We start from the raw sequence: 27823 nt of genomic DNA on the forward strand, positions 1-27823 counted from the left end.
CAATTTCCTTAAGTTATTTCATTTATTTAAAGTGTCAAAGAAACTTAAAGATAGTCTTGTGCATACATTAAAGCTATGTATCTCAGAATTCAGAACTATGCAAAGAATTTTTCAACATGACTACAAAATGAAATATTTACACACTTTAGTGTAGCGCTTAATACTTACTTTTGAAATCTATTGCTGATGCTACTTCTAAAGAGCAATGACCCACCCAGAAAAATAGTAAAGGTGGCCTTTTCTTTTTTAAAGTGCTTATTAGCCTTATATTCAAAAACAATGGTTTTTACAAGTACATAATATTGAAAGGTACTCAAAAAGTCACTACTTACAGAATCAAACACGTCATTTTCTAACTTTGCACATGTAAACTGGTTTTATCTGCATTAATGAAGACTGCTTTCAAAGGCTCTCAAACATAAACTTCAAATCAAGATAGTGCTATAGGTATCAGCAGCAGGAACAAACTCCAACACATTTTTCATGGAACACAGCAGACCAGAGAAACTGTAACAGCTTTTGGATATGTTACACATCCAAGGATGAGCCTTCTCTTTCACTCTGTGTATATGGTAAACATAAAAAAATAATAAAAACACTTCTTGTCTCTCTATAGAGCATTTTATGGTATATGAAGAGATTCAAGTTCTCTTACTATTTAACTAAACTCTGTTTCCATACAGAGGAGGCTTTATGTTATTAATATTTAAAACAAACCCTATTTCCACCAAGAAAGCAAGAAGGAATTAATAAGTGAAATATTGAACTCTAAAAACCTGAGAAATAAAATTGTGAACAATTCTGAAATGTTTTTTAAAGACTAATACAAACATTCCAAAATAGAATTTGTTTTCTGAGAGTGAAATATGTGATTTCATTTCAGTCTTATCACTTTTATCTGATTTAAATAATTTAGAAAAAAATAAGAATCATCGTAATTGAACTGCTTTCTGCATGAGACTATCATTCTGATTCATGCCCCCAGTGTGAACAACTCCACGGCCTTATAGTGAGCATCCCCTCAGGTCCCTGCCTGTTCTCTGAACCTTAAGTTTTTTTTATGCCTCCTTTCTCTCCCCCATATCCCTATGTAACCCAAGAGAAAAATTTCATTAAAAAAAAAATCACAATTTAAATACAGTGTGATAATGCTACAGTTGATTTAAAGTAGTAATAAATTATAAATTGCCAAATAACTTAATGTAATTCACAATGCAAAACCCTGGTATAAAAAGAATCCATCTTGCCCTGAATATAACAAAGCAGTCCAGTGATTTCAAATTACTTATGAAATAAAGGCAAAAATAAGATGTAAAATACTATTTATAAAAGTCAAGTAAGAAACCAGTTACCATAAATCTTTTTAAAAAGATAAATGTAATGTGGCTTACCACTTCTAAAAATTGTTAAGGAGGTTTGTAGTTAGTGGTTTCAAAATTGACTTTAGGGAAACAAGAGATTGAATTATATATTATTGTAATGTATGACATACTAAATATATGTGTAACAATAATACTGCAGTGAGGAGTAATTTAAATTAATCTTTGGACCTGCTACCTTTTGGCAAGTATATTTCTTTTTCAAAGTGTTTGCTTTAACTGATTAATTTTTAAATGTTAATTTTCAAAAACTTTTCTACTTCAGATACTTATGTTAATAAGGACATACCAGAAGTCTCAAATAGTAATAATATGCCTACAAAACAAAGATTGTTCTTGCATCTTCTGTTATTGTAACAAATACACTTTAAAATAGATAACATTGCTATGAATGGAAATTTAAAATACCCAAATCCTTAAAAAGGGGGGCGGAAAAGGAAAGAAAAATTGAAAATTTTTATCTAAAAATAAATCTGAAGTCCTTGCATTTCTTAAGAACTTGACTTGCCAAATCACAGTCTATCTTCTTTCTGACCAAGCTGTGTCTTCCACCATTCATTCATGTGGTACGGTGTCAATTCTTCATTTTGTAGGTTTCAGTTTGAATTTTCTTGAATGTTTGCAAAACTGGTACTGGACTTGAGACGTTTGGCTAGATAAATCAAAAGTATTACATTTTAACTTAAATTCTCTAAACATGATTATTTATTATTTTAATGTAAACTATAATATTTATCTATTAGTTCTATGTTTGAATCTGAATAGATCCAATCTTCTAAGAATTAAAACCTAAGTGTATTTTTACTACCAAACTCAAAACACATAACTTTGTTAGAAACTGCACATGACCTTGTTAGAAGCAGTACCAAATAAAATGACATCATTTATATCTTCTTGAACGTCACAATCTTAAGCATGTAATGTAGGTGAAAGTAATCTATCTAGAAAATGAAAGTGTTATAAAGAACAATAACAAAATTGTACAATTAAAAGTCTAAGTTAGAAATCCAAATCTAACTTTCTCTTGAAAGAATTCAGTGAAAATGTTCTCATTCTCAATCTGATACAGGGTGTCTACAAAGATTCTACAGCAATCATTATGCTTAACTGTGAAAGACTGAATGGTTTCCTCCTAAGGTCTAGAACAAGATAAGGATACCTGGTCTTATTCAACATCGTGCCACCAATTTAGCCAGTGCAATAAGGTGAGAAAAAGAAAAAGAAAAAGAAAAGGTATATATATTGGAAAGAAGGAAATAAAATAGCTTGTAGTTTCAGATGAAAAAAAATTCAGTGAGAGAACTCTGTAATGTAAAAAAAAATTTAAATGACTTTTAAAGAAAAATGAATTTTATATTACACACACAAACATATGTGGCTGCTAACAAAATATGTTACAATCAATTTTGATTTGATGCTTATTGGACTGAGTCATTAGGGTTCAAACAAATCATGGTTATTTGGCTTGGTAACATATTTTATACTTAAACGTGAATGTTTCTTATGCTGTAGAAATGAAAACCAACTGCACCACAGTGAGAGTGTCTTACACTGGCTAACTAGGAATCTCCCCTGTGATTTGGAAGGTCTGCAGTGGGGCCCAGGCACCTGTATTTTTTTTAAAGCCCTACAAAATACTTCTGATATGTAGCCAAGGATGAGAACCACTGCTCCGGTTTCTATCAGGGTCTTCCCTGACCCCAACTGTAAGTGCAAAATGACAACATGACTTCCTGGACCAGTGTACTGCTTTAGCCTAAACTAAAGGCCAAACTTAAACTAAAAAAAAATCGCCTAAACTAAAAGTTTACTTCTTCAGCCTTCAGTAGATTTGGGAAGCAAACTAAATCAATAGTTTTGGGGTTTTTTTAATTACTTTGTTAAAAATTACTAGAAGCAATCTAGCTTTTTACTAATCATCAAATTACTTAACAAACAGACTAGGTAGCAATACCAACGAGTACACACACCTACAACTTCCTTACCTCTTTATTCTCTACCTGATAAATCCCTATATTCTTAAAAATTCTACCCCAGGGATCATCTAATGGTGAATTCCAACACCCCCAATGCAGAGTTAGTCTGAACCTTCTCTGTGGCCCAACCATACCCTATTTACCTCTACTACACAGGTTGCAATAATTACATTATGGTCAGTGTGTTCTCTGAGGGCATGGATTATATCTTGTTCCTTATTTAAATTCCTAATCCCTACCACAGTACTAGCATTTGTCAGGCATTCAATAACAGCTTGATGAGTGGTAGCATAAAGAAAAATAAATGAAAATGTCCATGAAGTACCTGCACAACAACGGTTTGCTTACACAGTACTAGCATTTCCTTAAATGAGCTTTGTAAACAATGTTTCTGTGAAACATTAATAGGTATTATGCAAAGGTTCTACTGTCAAGCTTCAGGACTTGCAATCTCAGAGCCTTTAACTTATGTTTTGTACCTTCACAGAGCTCATGAAAAGGATGTGTATGAAGCATTTCCCAATCTTAATATTCCACAAATTTTTTTTCACAGAGAATTTCATAGGACTAGTATTCTGAGGAACATACTCTGGGAAATGCTAACATTATGTATAATGTTCTTTTATTCAATAAATATCTTTGAGCACCTACAATAGGCCGGGCACTTTCCAGATGCTGGTGAGACAGTGATGAACAAAGATAAACATAATTCTTGTTCTCATGGAGCTTATAGTCCAGTCAGGGAAGACAAACAAATAAGGCAGAAAATAAATGAAAACATTAATTTAAATAACTTAAATTATTTAACTTAAGTTAGTTTAAGTGCCATTAAAGAAATCAGATGTATTCTTTCCTTGCAGAAGAAGGCTAAGAAAGCTGTATTCTTAGATTGGGAGAGCATAAAAGGTCTTTGTCCAAGTAACCTTTGAGCTAAGACCTGTGCGGCAAGAAGCCGGGTTAAGAAAGTGGGAAGGGCCTTGGCAACGGGTCGGTGTGAATGAGCTTGGCATTTGAGAGGAAGGGAAAGAAAGGAGCCAGCCTGCCCAGAGTACCATGAGCAAGCAGGAAAGTAGATGCAGTGAGTTTAGAAAGGTGGATCTGGGCCAGACAGCAGACCCTGGAAGTAAGTCTGGATTTATTCTAGGTACAGTAGGAACCTGTGAAGGGTTTCAAATGGGAGAGAAACATGGTAAAATTATTTGTGTTTAAAAAATTACAGTAGCCACTATATGGAGTATGAATTTTAGTAGATCAAGGAGTGGAAGCAGGGATACTGGTTAAGGGGCTCCTGCATTGGTACAGATAAGAGGTGATGATGGCCTAGGCTAGTGTTTGTCAGTGGAGGTAGAGAAAAAAACAATGAAAGAGGTAGAAGTAGGGCTGGCAGCATACTTGTTAACAAATTGAAAGTGGGGAGGGGAATGTAGGAACAGAAAAATAAAAAGAAAGAAAAGAATTAAAAAATGACTACAAAGTTTATGGCTTGCACAGCAGATAGTGACACTGGAGGTGACTTTTACTGCAAAAATAAACAAATAAAACCCCCCGATTGGCAACAATAAATATCTTCCACAAAGTTAAATAGATTTGCAAGGCAAATAAGATGCTAGACTTTAAAAATACACCAACCCCTGAAAAATAAAGTTTCTCAACAGTGAGATCCCTACAATATTTTGCTGTTGTTCTAAATAAATGCTTTTAAGGACTGAGCTTTTACATATTTACAGAATGCTGGCAACCTTCAAAAAGCTTTACTAAATACACCCATGACAAAGACTCTCCCCTCTAGTAGCTGGCATTTTAAGGTGAAGAGACATTACAAATTCAGTTCTAGCTGATCTACAGGTAACCTTTTTTAAAAAGCTAGATATATTAGAAGTGAATTTGGATGAAGAAGTGCTAGCAAGAAATTTACAGGGGAGATAATTTTTTATATCATAGATTCCTAGACCAGGAATAATATTTGAGAGAAAAAAAGATTAACTTTTTCCCCCAAAATCTTTTTTAAAAACTGAAATTGCTAAGGGATAAGCCCATGCTTTCATTCTGATAATAAACAAGAAACCCATGTGACTTAGAAGCCACTCTTCTTTAGCTAGATGGGATCTTCTAGTTAGTGCTGCTTTTGCTTTGGCCTGTTTGATGGGGAAAAAGAAAAGGCATTGATATGTACTGAATATGTACTATACATCAAGAAACACTCTTGTAACTGCAATTCCAATTTGTTCAAAACAAATTGTCTGCATGTTAGCTATAGATTCTTCCTGCCTGCCTTGCTTTTAGGTGGTTCTACCATGACTCCAATGGGCCTATGAGCTGTCTGTAGCTCCCCACTATTTCCATGTCAGGAGTTAAAAGCCTCTGTTGCTATTCCTCTGTTGTTGCTAAACTTATTGCTGGAGTAATCTAGCTTTCTCAACTCAATCATCTGAAAGACGCTATCTTTTGATTTTTGATTATCTTCACTTATAAAATTCTCACACATCTTTTTCATTAGTAAGCATAACTGTAAAACTGAAAGCTGGGAGTCATTTTAGACTAATATACTTTGAGTTCTCAGAGTTTATGTCATTCTAAAACAGGTTTAAATTTTAAAAATACAGGCTTTTATCTAAATAAATAAATAACTATAAAAAGAAACTTACGTAGAATGAGTTTGCGTTTCTTTTGTTCCGAGTGGAGAAAGCTACTAAGGTAGAAGACAACAGGCAGAAAGAGAATGAACACAGAAACAGCAATTACAGGTACTGTGTCACTGCAGGGGACTGAACAGTTGAAAGTTCGACTCCACAGTTTTCTAGTAATGTTCATCTGGAACAAGAACAAATAGTATTATTCTATTTTATATTTAACTTGCCTTCAATTTCTTATAATTATTTTGTCAATATCTAAACAGACACCTAGAATTTAGACTAAATTCACACCCCTAAAAATCTATTGATAGTTCAAGACAATCTCTTCTGGCAGGGAAATAAGCTCGTTCACAATTAGTTACTATATAAATTTATTAATATACCAAGATAGAAATTTCATATTCTAAATTCATAATACTGACCATTTCTAGAATGTCAACCATTCGTAGCTTTCAAACAGAGAACCTGTATCAATAGAAATACAGCTAGACCCTGTATTTTTCATTAAAGAATATTTATTATTTATTAGGAGCTGCTAGAAACCAGGTACTATTCTAGGCAGTAGGAATGGAGCAGTAAAAACAAACAAAAATCCTCATGCCGCATATATTTTAAGTGCTTTTTACCACCCTGAGTATTATTAGTCCACTGAGCTGCTGTGATAATCCACTCATTATTGTCAACCATTAAGCTTACCAATTTTGTCCTCAAGTTCTCTACTTTGAGCCAATAATAGTTACCTCTAACACAATACCCAGGCATGATATTGCCTAAAAAGACATGATCGCCATCTAGTGGTGCCCCATGTAAAGGCAGGCTATACAATGGAGAAAAATAGTTTTTGTTGACCATTCATTCAATCATACACACACACTAAGGCCATTATATGCCAGGAACTGTCCTAAATACTGAATGGTAAACAAAAAATCCTAGGTGCTTGTCCTCATGTGGCTTACATATTTTAGAAAGGGGAGAAAGACTATAAATGAATAAATATTTTCAGATGGTAACAGATATAAAGAAATAAACCAATGGAATAGGAAGTGATTGAGGAATAGCCTCTGAAACAAACTGTAGTAAAACCCAGAAACTTCTTAAATCAGCAACAAGTACACAAGAAACTGAAATATAACCACGCCCACACCTCTCAAAATGGTATACATTTTCAAATTAAAAAAAAAAGTAAACAATTATCAAACCACTTATGAAGTGCCTGATTAATTTCCATTTTAGTTTGACCAGGATATGCTAAAACTTTACTGTTTTATAACTAGTTATTTCTGGTTGAAGACAGAATATGCAGTTCCAACGTACTTCCAAAAAGGATACTACTACTGAAGGTATATTCAACAACACTAAGAAATATGTCACAACAGAAACAAAGTACTTACTGCATCTTCCACATCAATGCATAAATGTGTTCCAGGTTCAGCTTTATTTTCAAGTTCATTCATTTTTTGCATTTCATTGTACAGACTACTCAGAGATTTGTATGCTTCACGACAGTTTTTGCATACTTCTGAATAATTTTTTGTCTGTAGAAGACTGTGTGCACTCCCCTAAAATGATAAAGACACTTGTAATACATACAATAAACATTACACACAATATCTCTCTTTAATGTAAGCTATTCGCCCTCATAGAGGACAGGAAATAACATGGTGTGTTAAAGTGCTGGGCTGTGATGTTAGACAGGTTACTAAATCACTCTGAGTCTCACTTTCATCATCTATAAAATGGGTCTACCTCTACCTGTATTACAAGCAGGAGTATACCAAAGGATTAGAAACCTGGTATCTGAAGCACACAGCAAAATATTTGGCACTTTCTAGGTACCCCTAGATTTTGAAAACCACTGTACTAGCCAATGTGGCAGGATAACAATAGCCCATATGCCAAATTATTGGTAACTAAAATACCAAATTTCCTGAACTATCTTGTCATTACATATTTGTACTTATCTATACTACTCTCACTGAATAAATAAAATATGTTCCTGCCTAGGCTGACTTCAACACCATAGTTTGCTTTATTGAGACTAGACTTTTTTAATGGGAGAGGAAAAGGCCCCAAAACTACATCCCCACTCAATTCTCTAATCACAAGGTTCATAATCCAGCCTTTCTAGTCAACAGAAAGGGGTAAATACCAAAGAACTATGTAACCTAAAATGAGGATAGTGGAGATAACATATAAAACATTATACTAGAAAATCTCCATTTTTTTCTCCTTGTAGTTTGACACTTGTCTTTTCAAGAACAAGTTTGCTGAACTGTCAGTTCTCACCTTTGCTTTCTATTCTCCTTATTCTTTACTTTGTAGCATGGAGAAAGGACAGTAACTGAGCATTGAAATGAAAGAGAAAAGAAGAAAATCAAAGTAATTAAACTGATGTAGCCTCTACAATGTTACTGTCACCATCTATCAGAAAAACTAAAGCTCCCTTTAGTCTCCTATAAGAAATAGCCCATTGACTGTTTTTCACAGAACAATTATGCATTTACCTAAAGTCAAAGTTGAGCATATCATTTTGATGGAGGGTAATTTAGCCATTTTTATTAAAATTACAAATATACATATCTTTTGATAATGTGAATGTTGCAGATACCAGGATAACTTTTTTCAGACCTGTAAAAATAGGGCAAGGAAGGCACAGAAGAGTTTCATGCTTATATGTCTACGATAGGAACAGTTTCTAAGGACTTTCTAAAACCCTCCCAAGAGAAACCCTTTTATGTCCTCCTTCAAATCTGCTTTGACAAGGTTTATCACTGACATTCCTTAGGATTGCAGCAAGTTAGATAAGATTCGCTTGAAAGAGCACTTGCCCAGTAACAGAATCTCCACCAATGAATTGATGACAACTCTGGCTTTGAGCCTCTGGAACCAATGAACTCTGTTTCTAAGCAGCTTACGTGAACCTCTCCCTTTTTGCTAATAAAAGTTTCCTTTACCCTTCCTTCACCAGATGCACTGGTGGCTTGCCAGTGCATTCTACATCATAATCCACATTTTTCATTCCAAGTAAACTCAATATTTTGAAGATAATTTTCTCTAGTATTTTTTTCTTAAGTTGACAATATAGCAATTACACTTCTAGGAATCCACCAAACTAACTCATACAAGTACTCCAAGTTATATGAAAAAAGGCTATCTACGGTGCTCAATTTAAAACTTATGAATTGTTTATTTCCAGAATTTTCCATGTAACATTTTCTAACTGCAGTTGACCATGGGTAACTGAAACTGTGGAAAGTGAAACCATGGATGAGGGGTGACTACTGTATACAAAAACTACCATTTGAGTTTTACAACATGCATTAGTCCACTAAAGGTTCTGAAGTCCTGTAGTAAAGCATTTCCCAACCTTAATAGAATATTAAACCCTTTTTTGATAGGCCATCTATTAACATGCTATGGAACACATTCTGAGACATGTTCAGCTAATGTTTATTATTCTCAGGGAAATTAATGATTCTGTGTTATCACATTTAGTAAAGAGGAAATCATATATGCTTATATCCTAAACATAACTTACTTATTATGTAAGTTTCAAAACTACAATTTTACCAGAGTTCCAATCTCATCTTTCATTCCCACCAGGCAAGTTCCAATGCCAAAATTCAAGAGTCAGAGATGGAGACAACAAAAATCTACACAGTAAGCTTTTTTTTTTTTTTTTTTTTTTTTTGAGACAGAGTATCACTTTGTTGTCCAGGCTAGAGTGCTGTGGCGTCAGCCTAGCTCACAGCAACCTCAAACTCCTGGGCTCAAGCAATCCTCCTGCCTCAGCCTCCTGAGTAGCTGGGACTACAGACATGCACCACCATGCCCAGCTAATTTTGTCTATATATATATTTAAGATGTCCATATAATTTCTTTCTATTTTTAGTAGAGATGGGGTCTCACTCTTGCTCAGGCTGGTCTCAAACTCCTGAGCTCAAATGATCCACCCACCTTGGCCTCCCAGAGTGCTAGGATTACAGGCATGAGCCACCGCGCCTGGTCAGTAAGATTCTTAAAGGCTACCTTTTATATCATATTAATAATTCAATACTCAAAGTTACCTTACTAAAAAAGTGCCTTAAATAAAATATGTATAAGCAAATATTGAGGCAAAGAATAGGCTTCCTGTAGACAGAATCATACTGCACAGCAAAATACCTTACTATTACAGAAACAAAGTCAGGGTAAACTACTGTCAGATTGAACAATGTTGTGTTTTAATTAAATAATCACATGCCTGAATTAATACACTCACCAGATCCTCACTACAAAATACTTGAAGATAGGCAGGGTAGATATTTTACTACTTTATAAATGAGAGAACTGAAACTTTTAATGATTTGTGAATACAAGAACTTAAAAGCAGAAATCCATGTCTATTAACTCCTCTACATCATGGGTATAGATAAATATCAACAATTAATGCAATAAAAACTTGGAACTACATATTATTCATTTGTACAAGGCAGTAGTTTAATTTCAAATATCACATATAAAATACCTGAAGGTTATGCTCAAAACAGGTCAAGGTTTGATTAAATAGACTGAGGAAATTTACTGTGCTGTTTGATAGTTCTTCACTGTTGTTCGTTAAACAATCTGTCAAAAAAAAACCACCATAAAGCATATTAGTATAATTCAAGCAACAATTACGTGTTGTCATTTATCTCTCAAGCTATCATCTTTTGTTTCTCACCATAGTAATTCTTTATTCAAACAACCACAAAGTATTGCACGTAAGAGAATTTCCAAATACATAAACTTCACTTAGTTTCCAAAAGATTTTTTTAAAGGTCTTACCCATTTTCACGAAAATCTTAAAATAATCACATATTCTCCTTTTTTACAAAAACAATATACCAAATAAAACTTAAATTGACTTTTGATGGCGCAAGGCCGTAAGCATGAACATCAGCTATCAACTTCTGCCTTAATAGTGCTATTTAGGCATAAGACAGTTTATTCTGCATTAATTTTACCTAAATTCATATGCCTTTTTATCATCTTTTGTGTCAAATTTAGTAGTTCTGTGTCTCTTCCAACTTCACTAATGGGTCATTTAGTGTACTTACCAGAATAACTTTTAAAATTTGCTCTGTCTAATCTATGGTGAGTTGGGAGCTCAGAGAAACAAACCGGTGAGAATTTTGCCTAAAATACTGACACAGTGGTTTCAAGTAAAGTATGGAAATAAATGGAATTGTTTTACATGTTTTTTAAAAACCTTACATAAATGGCATTTCTCTGCAACTTGCTACTCTTGCTTAGCATTAGTTCAAGTCCATTCATTCCTTTTCATTGTTTTCAACGTATGAATATACCCCAATTTATTTATCTATTCTCCCTTCTTCACAGAACTTATTCTTTATCCTCATTTTGTCTTTTCCTCTCCCTGTGTTCTCAGCCTGCTATCTCCAATCCAGGTTCAACTTAATTTCAACAGACAGCTTTATATTATACCTACCTTATTCAGAAATTTAGGACCATCTCTCCATTGGGAGTGGAAAGACAGCATAGGAAGCTATTGCAATAATGCAGGAGAAAGGCGGGATGCAAACAGAAAGAATTCAATGGAAAAAAGGCTGAATAGGTGGACACTAGGGTATGATACACTAAGGGACATTCATGTACTACAATAAACAGCAATCACAACAGTGAAAGCTAACATTGACTAAGTACTGGTTATGTTCCAAGCACTATGTCTATCCTGTACTTTAAATATATTTGCTCATTTAATTCTTGCAAGGATTCTGAGATAAGAACTATCATTATCTCCACTTTATAAATAAGGAACAGAGGTTTAGAGAAATTAAGAGGTTGCCCAAAGTCACAAAACTGAAAACTGAAAACTGAAAAGCTGGAAATTCTACTCAGGCTGATTCTTGAGCCTGCACTCTCAAACACTACAAAATAACTGACATATTCACAGCTACATTCTAAACCATTAAGAAGTTCAAGACTCAAAGAGTCAACAAACACATGCCCCTGCCTACGCCCCCCACTACCCACAGATGTCTTACACCACACAGGGATTCAGGCAGTCACCACCAACTGACCAGAGTGGGCGACTGAGATGAAACCTAAACCTGGTGGACAAGACAGCATCTCAGACTCCTTTGTGCAAATTAGAAAAAGACATCTCCTCTGGGTGGATGAATTACAAGAGGGCACTTCTGCCTCCAGAAGCTAAGCTGGAATTCAGTCCCATTCACCCCCTCACACAGGCCCATTCTGCAGGTCCCAGTATACATGGGGCCCTCTAGGTGAACCTGTTGCTAGATTCTTCCCCTTTGAACTCACGTACTCTACATTCTCTGAAACTTTATCTTCTCAAGAATATGAGACTAATTTTAATTATTCACTCTATCACTTAATAATCTGAGGGACCACTTTACACATTAGGAAACTAAGCCAGAGAAATAAGAAAATATACTAAGAATCATACAGCAAGTTAATAAGGCAGGGAGATACAAAACATGGTTTCCAAACTCCCAATTAAGTGTTCTTTTAATTATATCATTTTTCTTTACTATTTAAATATGTTATTTCATCTGTCAGCTTTGACAAAGTTCAAATACTAAATTCTTTTTTTAAAAACTATAAGATAAGCCCCTCTTAATACTGGTTTAACATCATCATGGGCCGGACACAGTGGCTCACACCTGTAATCAATGCACTCTGGGAGGCCAAGGCGAGAGGATTGCTTGAGCTCAGGAGTTGAAGACCATCCTGAGCAAGAACAAGACCATGTCTCTACCAAAAACAGAAAAATTAGCCAGGCGTCATGGTGTGCGCCTGTAGTCCCAGCTACCCAGGAGGCTGAGGCAGGAGGATTGCTTGAGCCCAGGAGTCGGAGGTTGCAGTGAGCTATGATGATGCCATTGCACTCTACCAGGGCAACAAAGTGAGACCCTGCCTCAAAAAATAAAAATAAACAAACAACAAACAACAATGAAAAATCATCATGAAGTAGCCCTGAATCCTTTTAAGGATGAGGCAGAGTTGGTATAAATAAAAACAAACACAATTACACATATGCAGAATATTAGTATATTAGGCTAACAAGATTGAGCAGGTTTTCAGTTTTTGTGGTTGATGTTGTGCAGGGAAGTTGAAGGAGCACAGTTTCAACCATAGCAATTGCACACCTATGGTATAAGCCATGTCATGACAACTGACATACACTATACAGGGATAAAAGAGGGTATATGTCCCCATATTGCCTGCAAAAGTAGTATAAAGTGCATACTATAAAGAGAGAGCAATAGCAATTTCTTCTGTGCAAGATAATTAAAATAATTTCTTTATAAACAAGCAATTTATAAAGAAAGGTTCTCTGAAGAATTAAAGAACTTAATCTTTTCTATTTTACTCACAGCCATTTATTTTTCACTTAAAATAATTTGAAAATTAAACTAAAAGCTAATATAGACTGGTCATTTTGTCAAGTACTACATTAATGCAGTACCATCAAATTTTTTCAATGATCATTAGACAGTGGTATTATAAAGCACCAAGGAGTTCATTTAAATAATGGGGTTAAAAATGTCTTCATTACTAAAGAGCCCTGAATTTCTGATTCAAAACAAAGGAACTCCAGTAAATTCTCCTTTTATCCCTTTGCAGGAATTTTGAGCTTAAGGTTATAAACAGTCAGAAACTATACATTTTAGAAATTAGTAAGTTAAAGAATATTAGTTATAATAAAGCTTCCCATAAGCACTAAGTGAAGTGGTCATTATGAATTTTCTTCATCTCAGATAATCAATGAAGCTTCATCAAGGACAGATTAGCATAGCTTCTTCCTCAGTGAGGGCTCAGGCATCAGCTCAAGAAGCATTCTTAAAGGTGTTAAGGATTCAAGTTAAGACCTTACATAGAAACCTACTAAATTATCATAACAGGAATTATGCATCTTTCAATAAAGTATTTGGCATCTATTAGGAGTTTGTATAAAGATCTCCACTGTTTTTCAAACCTAGTTTTATAAAAGAGACAGAGACAAATCACCAATTTCTAAAAAATAGGACAATCGGCCAGCATGGTGGCTCTTGCCTATAATCCTAGCACTCTGGGAGGCCAAGGCGGGAGGATCACTCAAGATCAGAAGCTCGAGACCAGCCTGAGCAAGAGTGAAACCTCATCTCTACTCAAAATAGAAAGAAATTAGCCAGACAACTAAAAATATATAGAAAAAATTAGCCGGGCATAGTGGTGCATGCCTGTAGTCCAAGCTACTTGGGGGGCTGAGGGAGAAGGATTGCTTAAGCCCAGGAGATTGAGGTTGCTGTGAGCTAGGCTGACACCATGGCAATCTAGCCCAGACAACAGAGCAAGACTTTGTCTCCAAAAAAAAAAAAAAAAATAGGACAAGCTTCAGAAAATATAAAATAAGGCTGGGCGTGGTGGTTCACATCTGTAATCCAAGCACTTTGGGAGGCCAAGGCGGGAGGATTGCTAGAAACCAGGAGTTGGAGACCAGCCTGAGCAAGAGTGAGACTCTGTCTCTACAAAAAATAGAAAAATTAGCAGGGCATGGTGGTGCAGGCCTGTAGTCTCAGCTACTCAGGAGGCTGAGGTAGGAGGATTGCTTGAGCCCAGGAGTTTGAGGTTGCTGTGAGCTAGGCTGACACCAGGGCATCCTAGCCCAGGCAACAGAGTGAGACCCTATCTCAAAAAAAAAAAAAAAAAAAAAAATATATATATATATATATATATATATATATATTTGTACAAAATGGATCTCATATTGGTTTCTCTCAGTAAAAAACAAACTCTTAAATCAGTGGTCTTTCTTCTTCTTTTGTAACTATTTTCCTTCCCATTTTATCTTTTAGGTGCCAGACTGAATGAACTCCATATTACTTACCATTAAAGATCCCTACTGCGGGTATCACTTATCAGCTGTGTATCTGCAAATTTAATTTAATAACTAGATCACTGGAAAAAGGATAACTGAGATAAATGGATTAGTGGCTTATGTTTAACAATTTTACACAGGTTCTGAGAAAACTGGATCAGTCTTTCTTTGTGCTTAAATTAAAAGGCAAATAATCCAAAAATTTGCCACAAGTTCAATCACAGTGCACTGCATGAACTCCTCGAACTCCTGGGCTTAAGCAATCTTCCCACCTCAGCCTCCTAAGTAACTGGGACTACAGGTGCAGGCCACCATGCCCAGCTCTCTAGGCAAACTTCTGATTGGGCACAGTCAGTTAAAAATTTTAGTGTGATATGATCATCTTCCATTTTATTAAAAGAGTAAATATCCCTTATATTCTTTTATATATTTTTAAAGGCCAAGGACTTAAAAAACAATGACTAGATAGGTAGGAAATTGATTTTCAGCATAAAGGTAAAGAGAAGCCTTTTGCATCATTTATTAAGAAAAGAAAACAGCAAGGATTCAATGAAATTAGTGGCTTGATGGATTTGAGGTTGCTAAAGATGCTGTCAATTGCATGAGAAGCTGATGCTTGATCACATCTGAGGGTTAACATTAGAAAATGTACAATTCTACCTTACAATTTTTTTCCTATTATCTAATTTTAATTTTACATAGTACTAAGTGATGTTTGGGAAAAAAGGGAGTATTTTACATTTATGTTTTTAGTAAAATATTAGGCTTTCTGCAATAATGAAATATGTCTACAGTACAACAGTTAAACTTCTGTAGGGCTAATTATAGTGAATTTATAAATGGAGACTGTATAATGAATTTGTCAAACAGTACTTTAAAACACAAAATCAGGCATTAACTCATGAAAAAACACTGTCTACTCAGATGAACAATGTTAAAGCCTTTTGAATTTAGTTCTAGACTTCTTTTTCTTTTTGAGACAGGGTATCACTCTGTTGCCCCAGCTAGAGTACAGCGGCATCATAGCTCACTGCAGCCTTGAACTCCTGGGCTGAAGAGATAGATCCTCCTGCCTCAGCCTCCCGAGCAGCTGGGGCTACAGGCACACGCCACCACGCCTGGCTAATTTTTAAATTTTTTTTGTAGAGACGAGGTCTCACTATTGCCCAGACTTGTCTCAAACTCCTGAGCTCAAGCGATCCTCTCCTCTCAGCCTCCCAAAGTGCTAGGATCACAGGCATGAGCCATTGCGCCTGGCTATATTAATGGATTTTTCTAAAAGGCTTAAGAATATTTAAAAATAGGTCTATATATGTTAAATTCTCTTCAATCATATTTATACTGGAAAATTTTACTTCAAAAAAGTAAAGGTTATGCTAAAAAAAAAAAGTTGTGTCAGCCAAGCCTCTGTTCAAATTACCAGAAAATTTGAATTAATAAAGACAAAATTAAAAGAGTCAATATTCAATATACCATGTTATAATGACAAGGGAAAAAAAACCTAGCAGGGGCTCTTTGTCCCATTTATAATTTTTCTTCATATGAACTATGTCTTGGCCAAATTAATTTTAATTAGGAAGTAAGAGCTCTTGAATAACTCATATCTAATTGCTTAGCCTTTTTATGTTCTTCAGAAGAAGTTCAATGTAAGGAATATTTTCAAGACAGGAAAAAAGACAAGTCCTTAGAAAAGTTAAGCTACTTTATGATTTACAGGAACATGGATTTTTTAATCCATCCTGTCCTTTCTATTTCTAAGGCCCCTGACCTACTTCACATTCTCTTTGCTTCTTGCAAAGAGAAACTATTGTATAAACTATTGTAATAAATTCCTTACTGGTGTTTCTCTTTTTTTTTTTTTTGAGTCAGAGTCTCGCTTTGTTGCCCGGGCTAGAGTGAGTGCCGTGGCGTCAGCCTAGCTCACAGCAACCTCAAACTCCTGGGCTTAAGCGATCCTACTGCCTCAGCCTCCCCAGTAGCTGGGACTACAGGCAAGTGCCACCATGGCCAGCTAATTTTTTCTATATATATTTTTAGTTGGCCAGATAATTTCTTTCTATTTTTAGTAGAGACGGGGGTCTTGCTCTTGCTCAGGCTGGTCTTGAACTCCTGACCTCGAGCAATCTGCCCGCCTCGGCCTCCCAGAGTGCTAGGATTACAGGTGTGAGCCACCACGCCCGGCCTGGTGTTTCTCTTTCTCTTCCAACGGAGTTCCATGAAAAAAGGGTCTTTGTGGTTTTTTAAAAAAGCTTAGAAAGTGCTAGGTTAAATGATGTTTTAAAAAACCTATTTTTACCTGCAGTATTCCTCATTGCCTTTAACATTCCAGGTTCATTGTTAAGTCCCCAAGATATTACAGCATACAGCACTCCCCCTTATCTTTGGGGGATACATTCCAAGACCCTCAGTGGATGCCTGAAAGCATCTATAGTCCTGAATCCTCTATATACTGTGTTTTTTCCTATACGTACATACCTATGATAAAATTTAATTTATAAATTAGACACAGTAAAAAGATTAATAACAATGACTAATAATTAAGTTATTATTAGGAAAGTATTATTAAGTAAAATAAGGGTTACTTGAACACAAGCACTGTGATACTGTGACAGTCAACCCAATAACCAAGACGGCGCCTGAGTGACTAACGAGCAGGGTGCACATACAGCATGGATATGCTGAACAAAGGGATGATTCACATCTGCCTGGGTGGGAGGAAGCAGGGTGGCACAAGATTTTATCACACTACTAAGAACGACACACAATTTAAAACTTATGAATTGCTCATTTCTGAAATCTTCCATTTAAAATTTTTGGACTACAGTTGACTGTGGATTACTGCAAGCAAAACTGCAGATAAGGAAGGACTGCTATATAACCCTTTCTTAATAATATGCTGGTATTCTAAGCAGTATGAAAAATGTTGGCCCAAATGATAAACTACTGTATCAGTCAAGGTCCTACCTTCCCTTGCCAACTTTATCTCCTGTTGTGCTTCCAGGACTCTGGAACATCTATTACCCTTTATACCTCTGTGCCTCTGCCCATGATGCGTCTCTAGCCGCAGTGTTCCTCTCTCATCTCTACTTATGGAAATCATGCCCAACTGTAAAGGCCTAGCTTCAAAAAGTAATCCTTCCAGGAAGTCATTTCAAATTCTCCCCAATTAGATTATTTTCTACTCCTCAAAGGACTCTATAACTTTATTAAAGCATTTATTTGTCTGCCCTAGGTTATATTTGTAAATATATCTTTCTCCTTCACTAATTTATAAGACTTGGAAGATAAGAACTGCCTAGCACATAGTTATTATTCAAAACACATCTGAATTGAAGTAGTGATGTCAATTTTTCCAAACAATATCTAAAGACATCTAAAAATAGACGTCATTTTATTCCATAATTACACACAAACCTGCAAAGCTGGTAGTACAGATGTTATCGCCCCCCACCCCTCAACAACATTTGCCAGATTTAACATCATAATTATTATTACACTAAACAGTTAACATTTATTGAACATTAAATATGTGTCAGGCATTGAGCTAAGTGCTTCATATAATTTATTTCACTTAATTCTCAAAGCAATTGTGTACGATAGGTTCTATTACCACCTATTTACAGATGAGGAAACTGAAGGTCCAGGAGCCAAAGTTACTTGCCCAAAGTCTGAGAGCTAATAAGTTAGGGCCAGTAAGTGAAAGGGGCAGAGTTTAGAATCAAACTCATGTCTGTCTGACTCCAAATGTCATATTATTAACCACTGCACTTTCTTGCCTTTCAGTGTTTGCCCAAGTAGTTACCACTAATAAACTATGATGCTGACTATTCATATAAACTTAGTAATAAAAACTACTTTCTAGCTTCAAAGATTCCAAAATTCACTAAAATAACATCTGACTTCTATACTACTGAATCATAACTGCAACATGAAAATGAAAGAATTACTTACTTGCACAATTTGCTTCCTGCCACGTAGTATTAAAAAACTCAGAGAGAATCACAACTACTTGCATTCTATCTGCTGTTAAGAGACTTCTGGCACAACTGTGACTCTCTGAAGTATTCTGTAACAAAAAGAAGATGAAAAATACAATCTGAGTATTTTTAGACTTTCCAAACAACAACTTGAGACAAAAACCTTAAAAAATTAATTAAAATCTTTATTATAAACCTTTTAACATTTTGTTTGATATGATCTGATAATGATGGCATTAACAACAATGGTAATAAAACTATAAGCAGCTAACATTTATTGGTACCAGGTTCACTTGCAAGGCAAGAAAAGCTTTGCTTCTTAAGTATTTGCTTCTATAGTACAATCTCAACTACTTAGGTCCAAATTGCTTATTTGTCATATTTCTTACTGTTTATGCATAGGAAGAAACTCTGGAAAGCTATTTACAAAAATGTAGCAGTAGCTATCTCTGGATAATGGAAATATGGTGATCTTCATTTTCACCTTTGCTTCTCTTATGCTGTCTAAATTTTTCTACAAAGAACATATACTATTTATATAATTTTTTAAATCTGGTAGGTAAATGATCATAACATCATTTGCTTTCATCTTTTGGGCAATTTTTGGTTCAAAGTCATATAATCCACAAGAAAATGTGAGACATCCAAATTGTACCCAAATAGTATGTACTCAGATAGAAAACCACACTTTCCACAGATCATTTTAATAATGAAAGAAACTCATGCTATGCAAATCATAAATCCAAGTTCCTAAATTATTTGATCCTTATCTATTTCCTTTTCCTTGTGCCCCAAGCAAAGAACTAAGTCCTGCTGACCCTTCATTCTTTCAAAGTTATTTAACTTTTACCATTTACCAGGTACTATAAAAATCCTGGAGTTCTGAGGATATAAAAAGTGTACAAGAATGCCATCAACACTAGGGTTTTAAGAACCTCCCCCCACAGATAAGGAATTCTATAGTGTGATGAGTAATAAAAGAGAGACAGTGGTAACTCCAGGGAAAGAACTGATCAGCCATGTGAGGGAAAGAAAAAGGGAAGGCAGACTTAAAGGAAGAATTCTTGCTTTAAAATATTGCTGATAGACAGGCACAGTGTGGCTCCAGCCTGTAATCCCAGCTACTGGAGAAGCTGAAGTGGAAGGATGGCTTGAGGCCAGGAGTTTTGAGACCAACCTGAGCAACATAGTGAAATCCATCTCTGTAACAGTAAGATAAATGAGCGGGGCGTGATGGTGTGCACCCTGTGGTCCCACCTGCTCAGGAGGCTGAGGCAGGAGGATTGCTTGAGCCCAGGAGTTTGAGGCTGCAATGAGCTATGATAGTGCCACTACACTCTAGCCTGGGCAACAGAGCAAGATCCTGTCTCAAACAAATAAATATAAATAAATAAATAAACAAATACATACATACATAAAATGGGACGATATCAAATCCGTCATAACCAGTTGGCAGAACCCTAACCATCATGAACCCAATCATCCACTTTTATCATGTCTGCACCCAGGAAGTTGAGAGCTCTTGGCAAAAATTAGATAACAAATCGTTTCCACAATAAATCTATAATCCCAAACTACACTTCTCACTTTGCTGCCTATCCATTCTCTTCTCCTTACAACCACTATTTCAAATCTTCTCCACTCTCCCTGAAACTCTGATCTCTCTCCCACTTTTTACTCTCAAGAGAAGATCTAGCTGGGTGCAGTGGCTCAAACCTGTAATCCCAGCACTTTGGGAGTCCGGGGCAGGAGGATCACTTGAGCTGAGGAGTTCAAGACCAGCCTGAGCAATATAGCAAGACCCCATCTCTACAAAAAATATTTTTTTCAAAAAGCCAGGCATGGTGGTACATGCATGTAGTCCCAGCTACTCAGGAGGCTGAGGCAGGAGGATCACTTGGGCCCAGGAGTTTGAGGCTGCAGTAAGCTATGATCTCACCACTGCATTCCAGCCTAGGGTGACAGAGCAAGACTATTTATTTGAAGAGAGAGAGAGAGAGGGAGAGGGAGAGGGAGAGGGAGAGAGAAAGAGAAAAAGAGAAAGAGAAAGAAAGAGAGAGAGATCTAGCCTCCTGGCTGACAGTGAAAACAGAAGCCATGGAGCTGAAACTCTGACCTCCCTACCTTTACACCCAACCTCTCCTTTCACCCTAAAATCACAGTGGAGAAAGTGCCTGCCCCTGTCAAAGGCCCCGTCTCTCTGTACATGCCCTAGATTCCATCTACCCTACTTTATCTTTTGTCTACTTCCCCACTCCCTCCTACAGGATCATTCACCCTCTCTACAGGCTCACACCTGTAATCCCAGCACTTTGGGAGGCCAAGGTGGGAAGATGACTTGAGACTAAGAGTTCGAGACCAGCCTGGGCAACATAGCTAGACCTCATCTCTACAAAAATAATAACAATAATAATAAACATGTTCAGCTCTCTCCCATCTTAGGAAAGGAAGAAGGGAAGAAGGAACAGAGGAATGGAGGAACAAAGGAATAGAAAGAAAATCCCTGAGTCCCACATTCCTCTTTAATGACCTCTCTTTCTTATTTCCCCTTCAAGGCTAAACCTTTAAGTCATCTAGGCTCACTCTTCCCACTTCCTCATCTTCCATTCCTCAATCACTAACTCACTCTAATCTTGCTTTCACACCCAAGCACTCCATCAAAACCACTCTTTTTTTTTTTTTGAGACAGAGTCTCGCTCTTTTGCCCTGGCTAGAGTGCCATGGCGTCAGCCTAGCTCACAGCAACCTCAAACTCCTGGGCTTAAGAAATCCTCCTGCCTCAGCCTCCTGAGTAGCTGGGATTACAGGTATGTGCCACCATGCCTGGCTAAGTTTTTCTATATATATTTTTAGTTGTCCAGCTAATTTCTTTCTATTTTTAGTAGAGATGGGGTCTTGCTCTTGCTCAGGCTGGTCTCGAACTCCTGACCTCGAGCAATCCTCCCGCCACGGCCTCCCAGAGTGCTAGGATTACAGGCGTGAGCCACCGCACCCAGCCAAAACCACTCCTGTGAGTGTCAACAATAATGCCAATGTTGATAGATATATTTCTAATCTTCTCAGCAGGATTTGACACAAATAACCAGCCCTTCCCTTTCCCTTGACTTACAAAACACCATGCTCTCCTGATGTTTCTTCATCTCTCAGTCTCAACTTCCTTCTCAGTCTCCTTTGATAGTTTATCCTCTGCCTAATCTTCAACTCCTAGTGTTATTACTCATTCCTCAGGCATGCTCATCCATGTCATGGTTTCAAATACCATTTTTATGCTGACCACTCCTAAACATATTACCTCTGGTCCAGAACTCTAGACATATATACCACATATGCAGTACCTCCATTTAGATGGCTTGTGAACGCCTCCAAATCAACAAGTTCAAAACTGAGTTAATGGGCCAGGCACGGTGGCTCACGCCTGTAATCCTAGCACTCTGGGAGGCCGAGGGGGAAGGATCGCTCGAGGTCAGGAGTTCAAGACCAGCCTGAGCAAGAGCAAGACCCCTGTCTCTACTAAAAATAGAAAGAAATGATCTGGACAGCTAAAAATATATACAGGAAAAAAATTAGCCAGTCATGGTGGCACATGCCTGTAGTCCCAGCTACTTTGGAGGCTGAAGCAGAAGTATTGCTTGAACCCATGAGTTTGAGGTTGCTGTGAGCTAGGCTGACGCCACGGCACTCTAGCCTGGACAACAGAGTGAGAGTCTGTCTCAAAAATTAAAAAAAAAATTAAAAAACAAAAACTGAGTTAATGATCTTCATCTACTAAAAAGGCTCCTCCCTCCATCTCAGTCAATGGCAATCCTCTTTACTAAGCTGCTTTTATTATAATAAAACCCTAGAAATCATCATTTCCTCTCCCCCACTACCCACGTTCAATTAACCACCAAGTCCTATCATTTCTGCCTCCTAAATATCTCTGAAACATACCCACTTCTCCCTATCATAATGGGCCTCATATGGCCAAGCCACCACCACTTCTGACACCCCTGCAATAGTCTCCTAATTTATCTCCCCACATATCTTTTTCCCCTTCCCTCCCCCAGCCCCCAGGCCCTCCATTTTCTGTCACATAGCCAGAATGGCCTTTTAAAGTACAAATCTTATCATGTCATTCTGCAGAATTAAACCTTTCAAAAACATCACACTGCTTTAAAATCAAAGTGTAAAATTCTTAACACATCCTACAAGGCCCACATGACCTGGCACCTGCCCACTTCTTAAGGCGCAGATCACTAGTCTCTTTCTAGTCCTCGAACACACCAAACCATTTCCCTTCTCGGAATCTTCACACCTGCTATTTCTTTCTTTCTTTCTTTTTTTTTTTTTTTTGACACAGAGTCTCGCTTTGTTGCCCAGGCTAGAGTGAGTGCCGTGGCGTCAGCCTAGCTCACAGCAACCTCAAACTCCTGGGCTCAAGCGATTCTCTTGCCTCAGCCTCCCGGGTAGCTGGGACTACAGGCATGCGCCACCATTCCCAGCTAATTTCTTCTATATATATTTTAGTTGGCCAGATAATTTGTTTCTATTTTTTTAGTAGAGACGGGGTCTCGCTCTTGCTCAGGCTGGTCTCGAACTCCTGACCTTGAGCGATCCACCCGCCTCGGCCTCCCAGAGTGCTAGGATTACAAGCGTGAGCCACCGCGCCTGGCCAACACACCTGCTATTTCTTTACACGTATACCTTCTCTCTCCTGCCCCTGTACCCTCTCAAATTTTACATGTCAGCTTTAATCACTGAACACTCTACCTACCCTCAGTCATACTTAAGATCAGCACCCTTGTTATTTTTTTTCAAGAGAATTAAATCATTTATTGATTACACATGATAATGGTTGATACACAAGCTTCATTCCCATCTATAATTTTATCTGGTACCATTATTCAATTTAGATATATTGCAAAGGACATGCCAACAATCATCTTTAGACAGCACCCTTGTTATTAATATATGCTTTGAGAACACCTGGGTTTTTTCTTTGTGAAACTTACCACATCTGAATTAAATAATTACTTGTATATGCTTAATGTCTGTTTTCAGACTATAAGCTCTGCTCATTCACAGCTACATCCCTAGTAACTACCACAGCCTGCACATAATAGGTACTCAATAATTGTTTTGAACAAATGTATAAGAAGCATTAAATTTTATGGTCTCTAATGAAAGATATAGATTATGTTATGCTGTGTTCCAATTTTGTCCCTATATTCCTAAGTATTAATCTACACTAAAAGTAAATTGAATACTGACCAGAAACATAACCCAAATGACTACCACCTTCACAAATTTACATTTATAGTACCTATATATACATACATACATCTATCTATCTATCTAAATTTTAAACAAACCAAGTAGAATAGAGCTTACCAATTTAGAATTTGAGGGGGCTACAGCATGCTCAGAACACTTTGATGATGCTAAACAGCTCAATGAAGCCATGTCCCTACCAGTTTAAACTAAAAGAAGAAAGTCTGACGCTAAGGTAGAGGGAATCCATCAGTTCTACCGTTCAGGTTTCACAAATCACTGCATTATTATCTTTACCTTGAGATAATAAAACTGTCTGCAGTCCTTGTCCCAGTACTTCTAAGAGGAAGTGACAAGAACATAGGATTCCTAGTAGAGAATTCTATTACCGTTAAACTAATTAGCTGGCTGTATCACATAAATAGCTTGCTATTTTCTGCCTTTGATTCCTTTTTCTCCTTGTTATACTTCTCTCTTCTTTGAATCAACCCATGTCCACTCATCCTAAAGAAAGTGAGAAAGGATGCCTTGTTCAAAATTCAGCTTGTAGCCGGGCTTGGTGGCTGACACCTGAAATCCTAGTACTTTGGGAGGCTGAGACAGGAGGATTGCTTGAGGCCAGGAGTTGGAGACCAGCCTGAGCATGAGCAACCCTGTCTCTACAAAAAAACAGAAAAATTAGCCAGGGGTGGTAGTGCTACTCAAGAGGCTGAGACAGGAGGATCACTGAAGCCCAGGAGTCTGAGGTTGCATGAGCTATAACAATGCCACTGCACTGTAGCCCGAATGAAACAGTGAGACACTGTCTCAAAAACAATAACAACAAAATTCAGCTTGTAGGTTCTCTCTGGTTAACTAACATTGCTCTGTCCTCTCCTTTAACTCAGCATCCCCTTCACAATTTTGCTCTAAATTGCTATTGTACAATTTATAACACACTGGTATTCTCCTTTTCTCTTTTTCTCAATATAAGTTTATTTCCTGAACTACACTGATAGTTTGAGGCCCGGACCTTATCCTCCTTTTCCTTCTATATCCTTTTAGCAGCTCAAAATTCAAGAAGGGTAGGTGCATGCTAGTTAAACTGATTTAAATGAAAGACTGTGTCTAAGTGAGAAAAAAAAAATACAATACTCTGAAGAAATAAACTTCCCCAAATGACAACATATTCCTTCAAGTTAACTCATAAGAAACTTAGGGCACATTTTTATACATGATGGTTCAATTCCTAAACCAGCCCATAAAAGCCTTTTAAATCCATAAAGTATCTCAGAACTGTAGAAATCATGCTTTTGAGCCAATGAGCCATATCCAGCTCTCCTGGGGAAAGAAGGAGAATGGAGACCAAGGACTAGGATGAGGTGGAGGGGAAATGCAGATTGGGGAAAGGGTTTTTCTTTTCACTTCTTTACCTTCTTCCTTTCACACCAGGGTGAGGTGAGTTGGCTGCCCAGGTTACTGGTAGAATCTGAGAGAGAGGAAGTTTCTGCATCTAGACACTGGGATGCCTCTCCTGGGCAGTGAGGAATTCATGTGGAAATTCATACATAGATTGGGTGATGCCCATAACACTGAACACTAGAGTTTGAGGCAATATTTTTCACCTCAATTCCACAGTATCTACACAAACAAGGAAAGCAGTTGCTACCCTCAAAAGATCCAAGCTTTGCATCACGATTCATGGTCATTTTATCCACAATAGTACTTGTTCTTCAGAGTAAATGGCACTTTAAAAACAACTCACCTAACTGCTCAAAACCAAATATAATGCCATATAATGCCCTGCTGTAGTTGACAAGAATAAGTCTTGCGTACTTTATTTTAAAGTCATGATAAGATACATAGATCGGAGGTTGCGGTGGGGATTTAAAAAAAAAAGATACATAGATCAATGTATCTTGCTATACCCAATGGAACAATGGAAGTATGCCTGGAAATTATTGCATGTAAGCATAAATTTATTTAAACTACTTTGAAAACTAACTCTTTACAGAAAGATCAACCATAGAATTTACTTAGTGCAAATAAATCCCCCATTTTTATAAAATAATAGCTTTATGTTAATATCAGGCTCACTTAAAGCAGGATGAGACTGTATTTTAGTCAAATCAACTATGATTTATGAAATAATTTTAACCATATTTTCATGAGACTACTTGCCATTCCATCAAACAAGAGGAACTTTCCCACTCCCCAATCCCAACGTGATTCCTCATGTTTTTCCTTTACCAAGCATATCCGGCCCACACCTCGTGACTCCCACCGGCCTGGACACTCTAATCATTTCCTAGTCTAAACCCTATAAAGTACTGAAGAACAGAGACTGTGTCTTCCTTTTTTTTTTTTTTTTCATTAAATCCCTCATAGTGCCTACTACATAACCAGAAGAGCTCTCAAGGTACTAAAATGATGGGCAGACTTATCATTTTCCTAAAATTTTAGGAAATTTTAGCTCCCATTTACAGAGAGCTACTACTGTATGTCTGTTTCTTAAGACCTCCTTTTATCCACATTTTACAGAAGAGAAAATAGGCACTGAGAATGCAAGTAACTTGCCCAGAGTATATTGCTAATAAGCAGAGTGGGACTGGACTCCTGACCAACTAGCTCCAGATTGTCTAAAACACTAAGATGAACTCGCAGAAAGTTTCTCTTTTAATCCTTTTAATGGCCACATTAGGCAGCTGGGTTTTTTCCATTTTATAGAGGAGCAAACTAAGGCTCTGAGAAGAAAATTAATCCAAAATCACACTGCTAGAGTGGTGGATCTGAGCATTTCTGGCTACAAAGCTCAAGCTCCTAACCACTACCAGTTTCTCCTTTCCAATCGTGGTTTCAGAAAAGGGTCCTTCCTGGGAACTTCAAGTGGAGATGACGAGAAGCTGTGGCAGAGTGGGGGGAGGAAAATAGGGTTAGGGAAGCAGGACCGCCCCCAAAAAACAATCATACCTATCTGCAAATATGTACCAAGATGTCCGACAGCATTCATGGAGACAAAAATCCAAACCTCAAGCCCCATAATGCCACCCCCTTTTTCTGATACCCCAAACTCCAGAGACCCAGTCCAACCTCTTTTTCTTGTGGTTGGGGAAACTGAGGCCCCCAGAGTTTACCATCATTACATCTTCCTCTTTTCCCAACCCTCCCACGCCATATATCCTGGGTGTGCTCCTTTACCCACCCCCACGGCTCGGCTGATGTTGTCCATCTTGCTGACGACCTGTTGGAAGAGGGGGTAGCAGTTCTGACAGAGGCGCACGGGCCGGGCGCTGCGCACTAGACACCCTGTCAGCTCCGCGCTGCTGTTGGCGAAGTCCAGCAGGAGCTCCCGACACTCGGGATCCAGATCCGGCAGGTCCGGGGGTAGCATCAGCGGCCCCAGCCCTCCACCCTGCAGCAGGGAAAGGGACAAGTCCTCCACCTCCAGCAACTGCCGCTCCGAAAGGAGGTCGCGGAAGACCCTGTGCGGACTGCTGCCGAAAGGGAGCGCGCCCAGAGCAAGCCCCGACCACAGCAGCAGCAGCCACGGCAGCAGCGACGACCTCCGCAGCGCGACTGTCGGGTCTGGATCCATCACGGGGTAGACAAACACCCGTGCGTTTGTCGCCTGCCCTCCACCCACAGCCGGCACCGCCGACAGCCGCCGCTTCCGGCTTCCGCGGGCGCAGGCCCAGAGCAGGGTCACGAGGCGGGAGCGTCACGGCCCCGCCCCCTGCGCGCGGCGCCCCGCCCCATTGGCTGC

The 27823-nt window shown here is 37.7% G+C and overlaps 1 protein-coding gene across 1 annotated transcript; it reads right to left on the minus strand.

The window, feature by feature from the left end:
• OSTM1 (osteoclastogenesis associated transmembrane protein 1) lies at positions 1–27760 on the minus strand. The gene is made up of 6 exons (XM_045544126.1): positions 27263–27760; positions 18806–18920; positions 10496–10593; positions 7380–7547; positions 6001–6166; positions 1–2031 (listed from the first exon to the last, which is right to left on the minus strand). Exons 1-6 carry the CDS (start codon positions 27653–27655, stop codon positions 1976–1978), a joined length of 996 nt encoding a protein of 331 aa, XP_045400082.1. The 5' UTR covers positions 27656–27760; the 3' UTR covers positions 1–1975.
• Positions 27761–27823: the final 63 nt, after the last annotated feature.

This window comes from Lemur catta, chromosome 2, assembly GCF_020740605.2.
Source record: "Lemur catta isolate mLemCat1 chromosome 2, mLemCat1.pri, whole genome shotgun sequence".
NCBI lineage: Eukaryota > Metazoa > Chordata > Mammalia > Primates > Lemuridae > Lemur > Lemur catta.

What these genes read in the sequence shown, in the direction of transcription:
- OSTM1 (XM_045544126.1), bottom strand. Translation starts at nt 27,655, where the DNA reads ATGGATCCAGACCCGACAGTCGCGCTGCGGAGGTCGTCGCTGCTGCCG. An exon ending in GCAGGAAGCAAATTGTGCAA is followed by an intron (nt 10,594 to 18,805) that starts GTAAGTAATTCT and finishes TTTTTTTGACAG; the next exon opens with ATTGTTTAACGAACAACAGT. An exon ending in GAAACGCAAACTCATTCTAC is followed by an intron (nt 2,032 to 6,000) that starts GTAAGTTTCTTT and finishes TGATTTATCTAG; the next exon opens with CCAAACGTCTCAAGTCCAGT.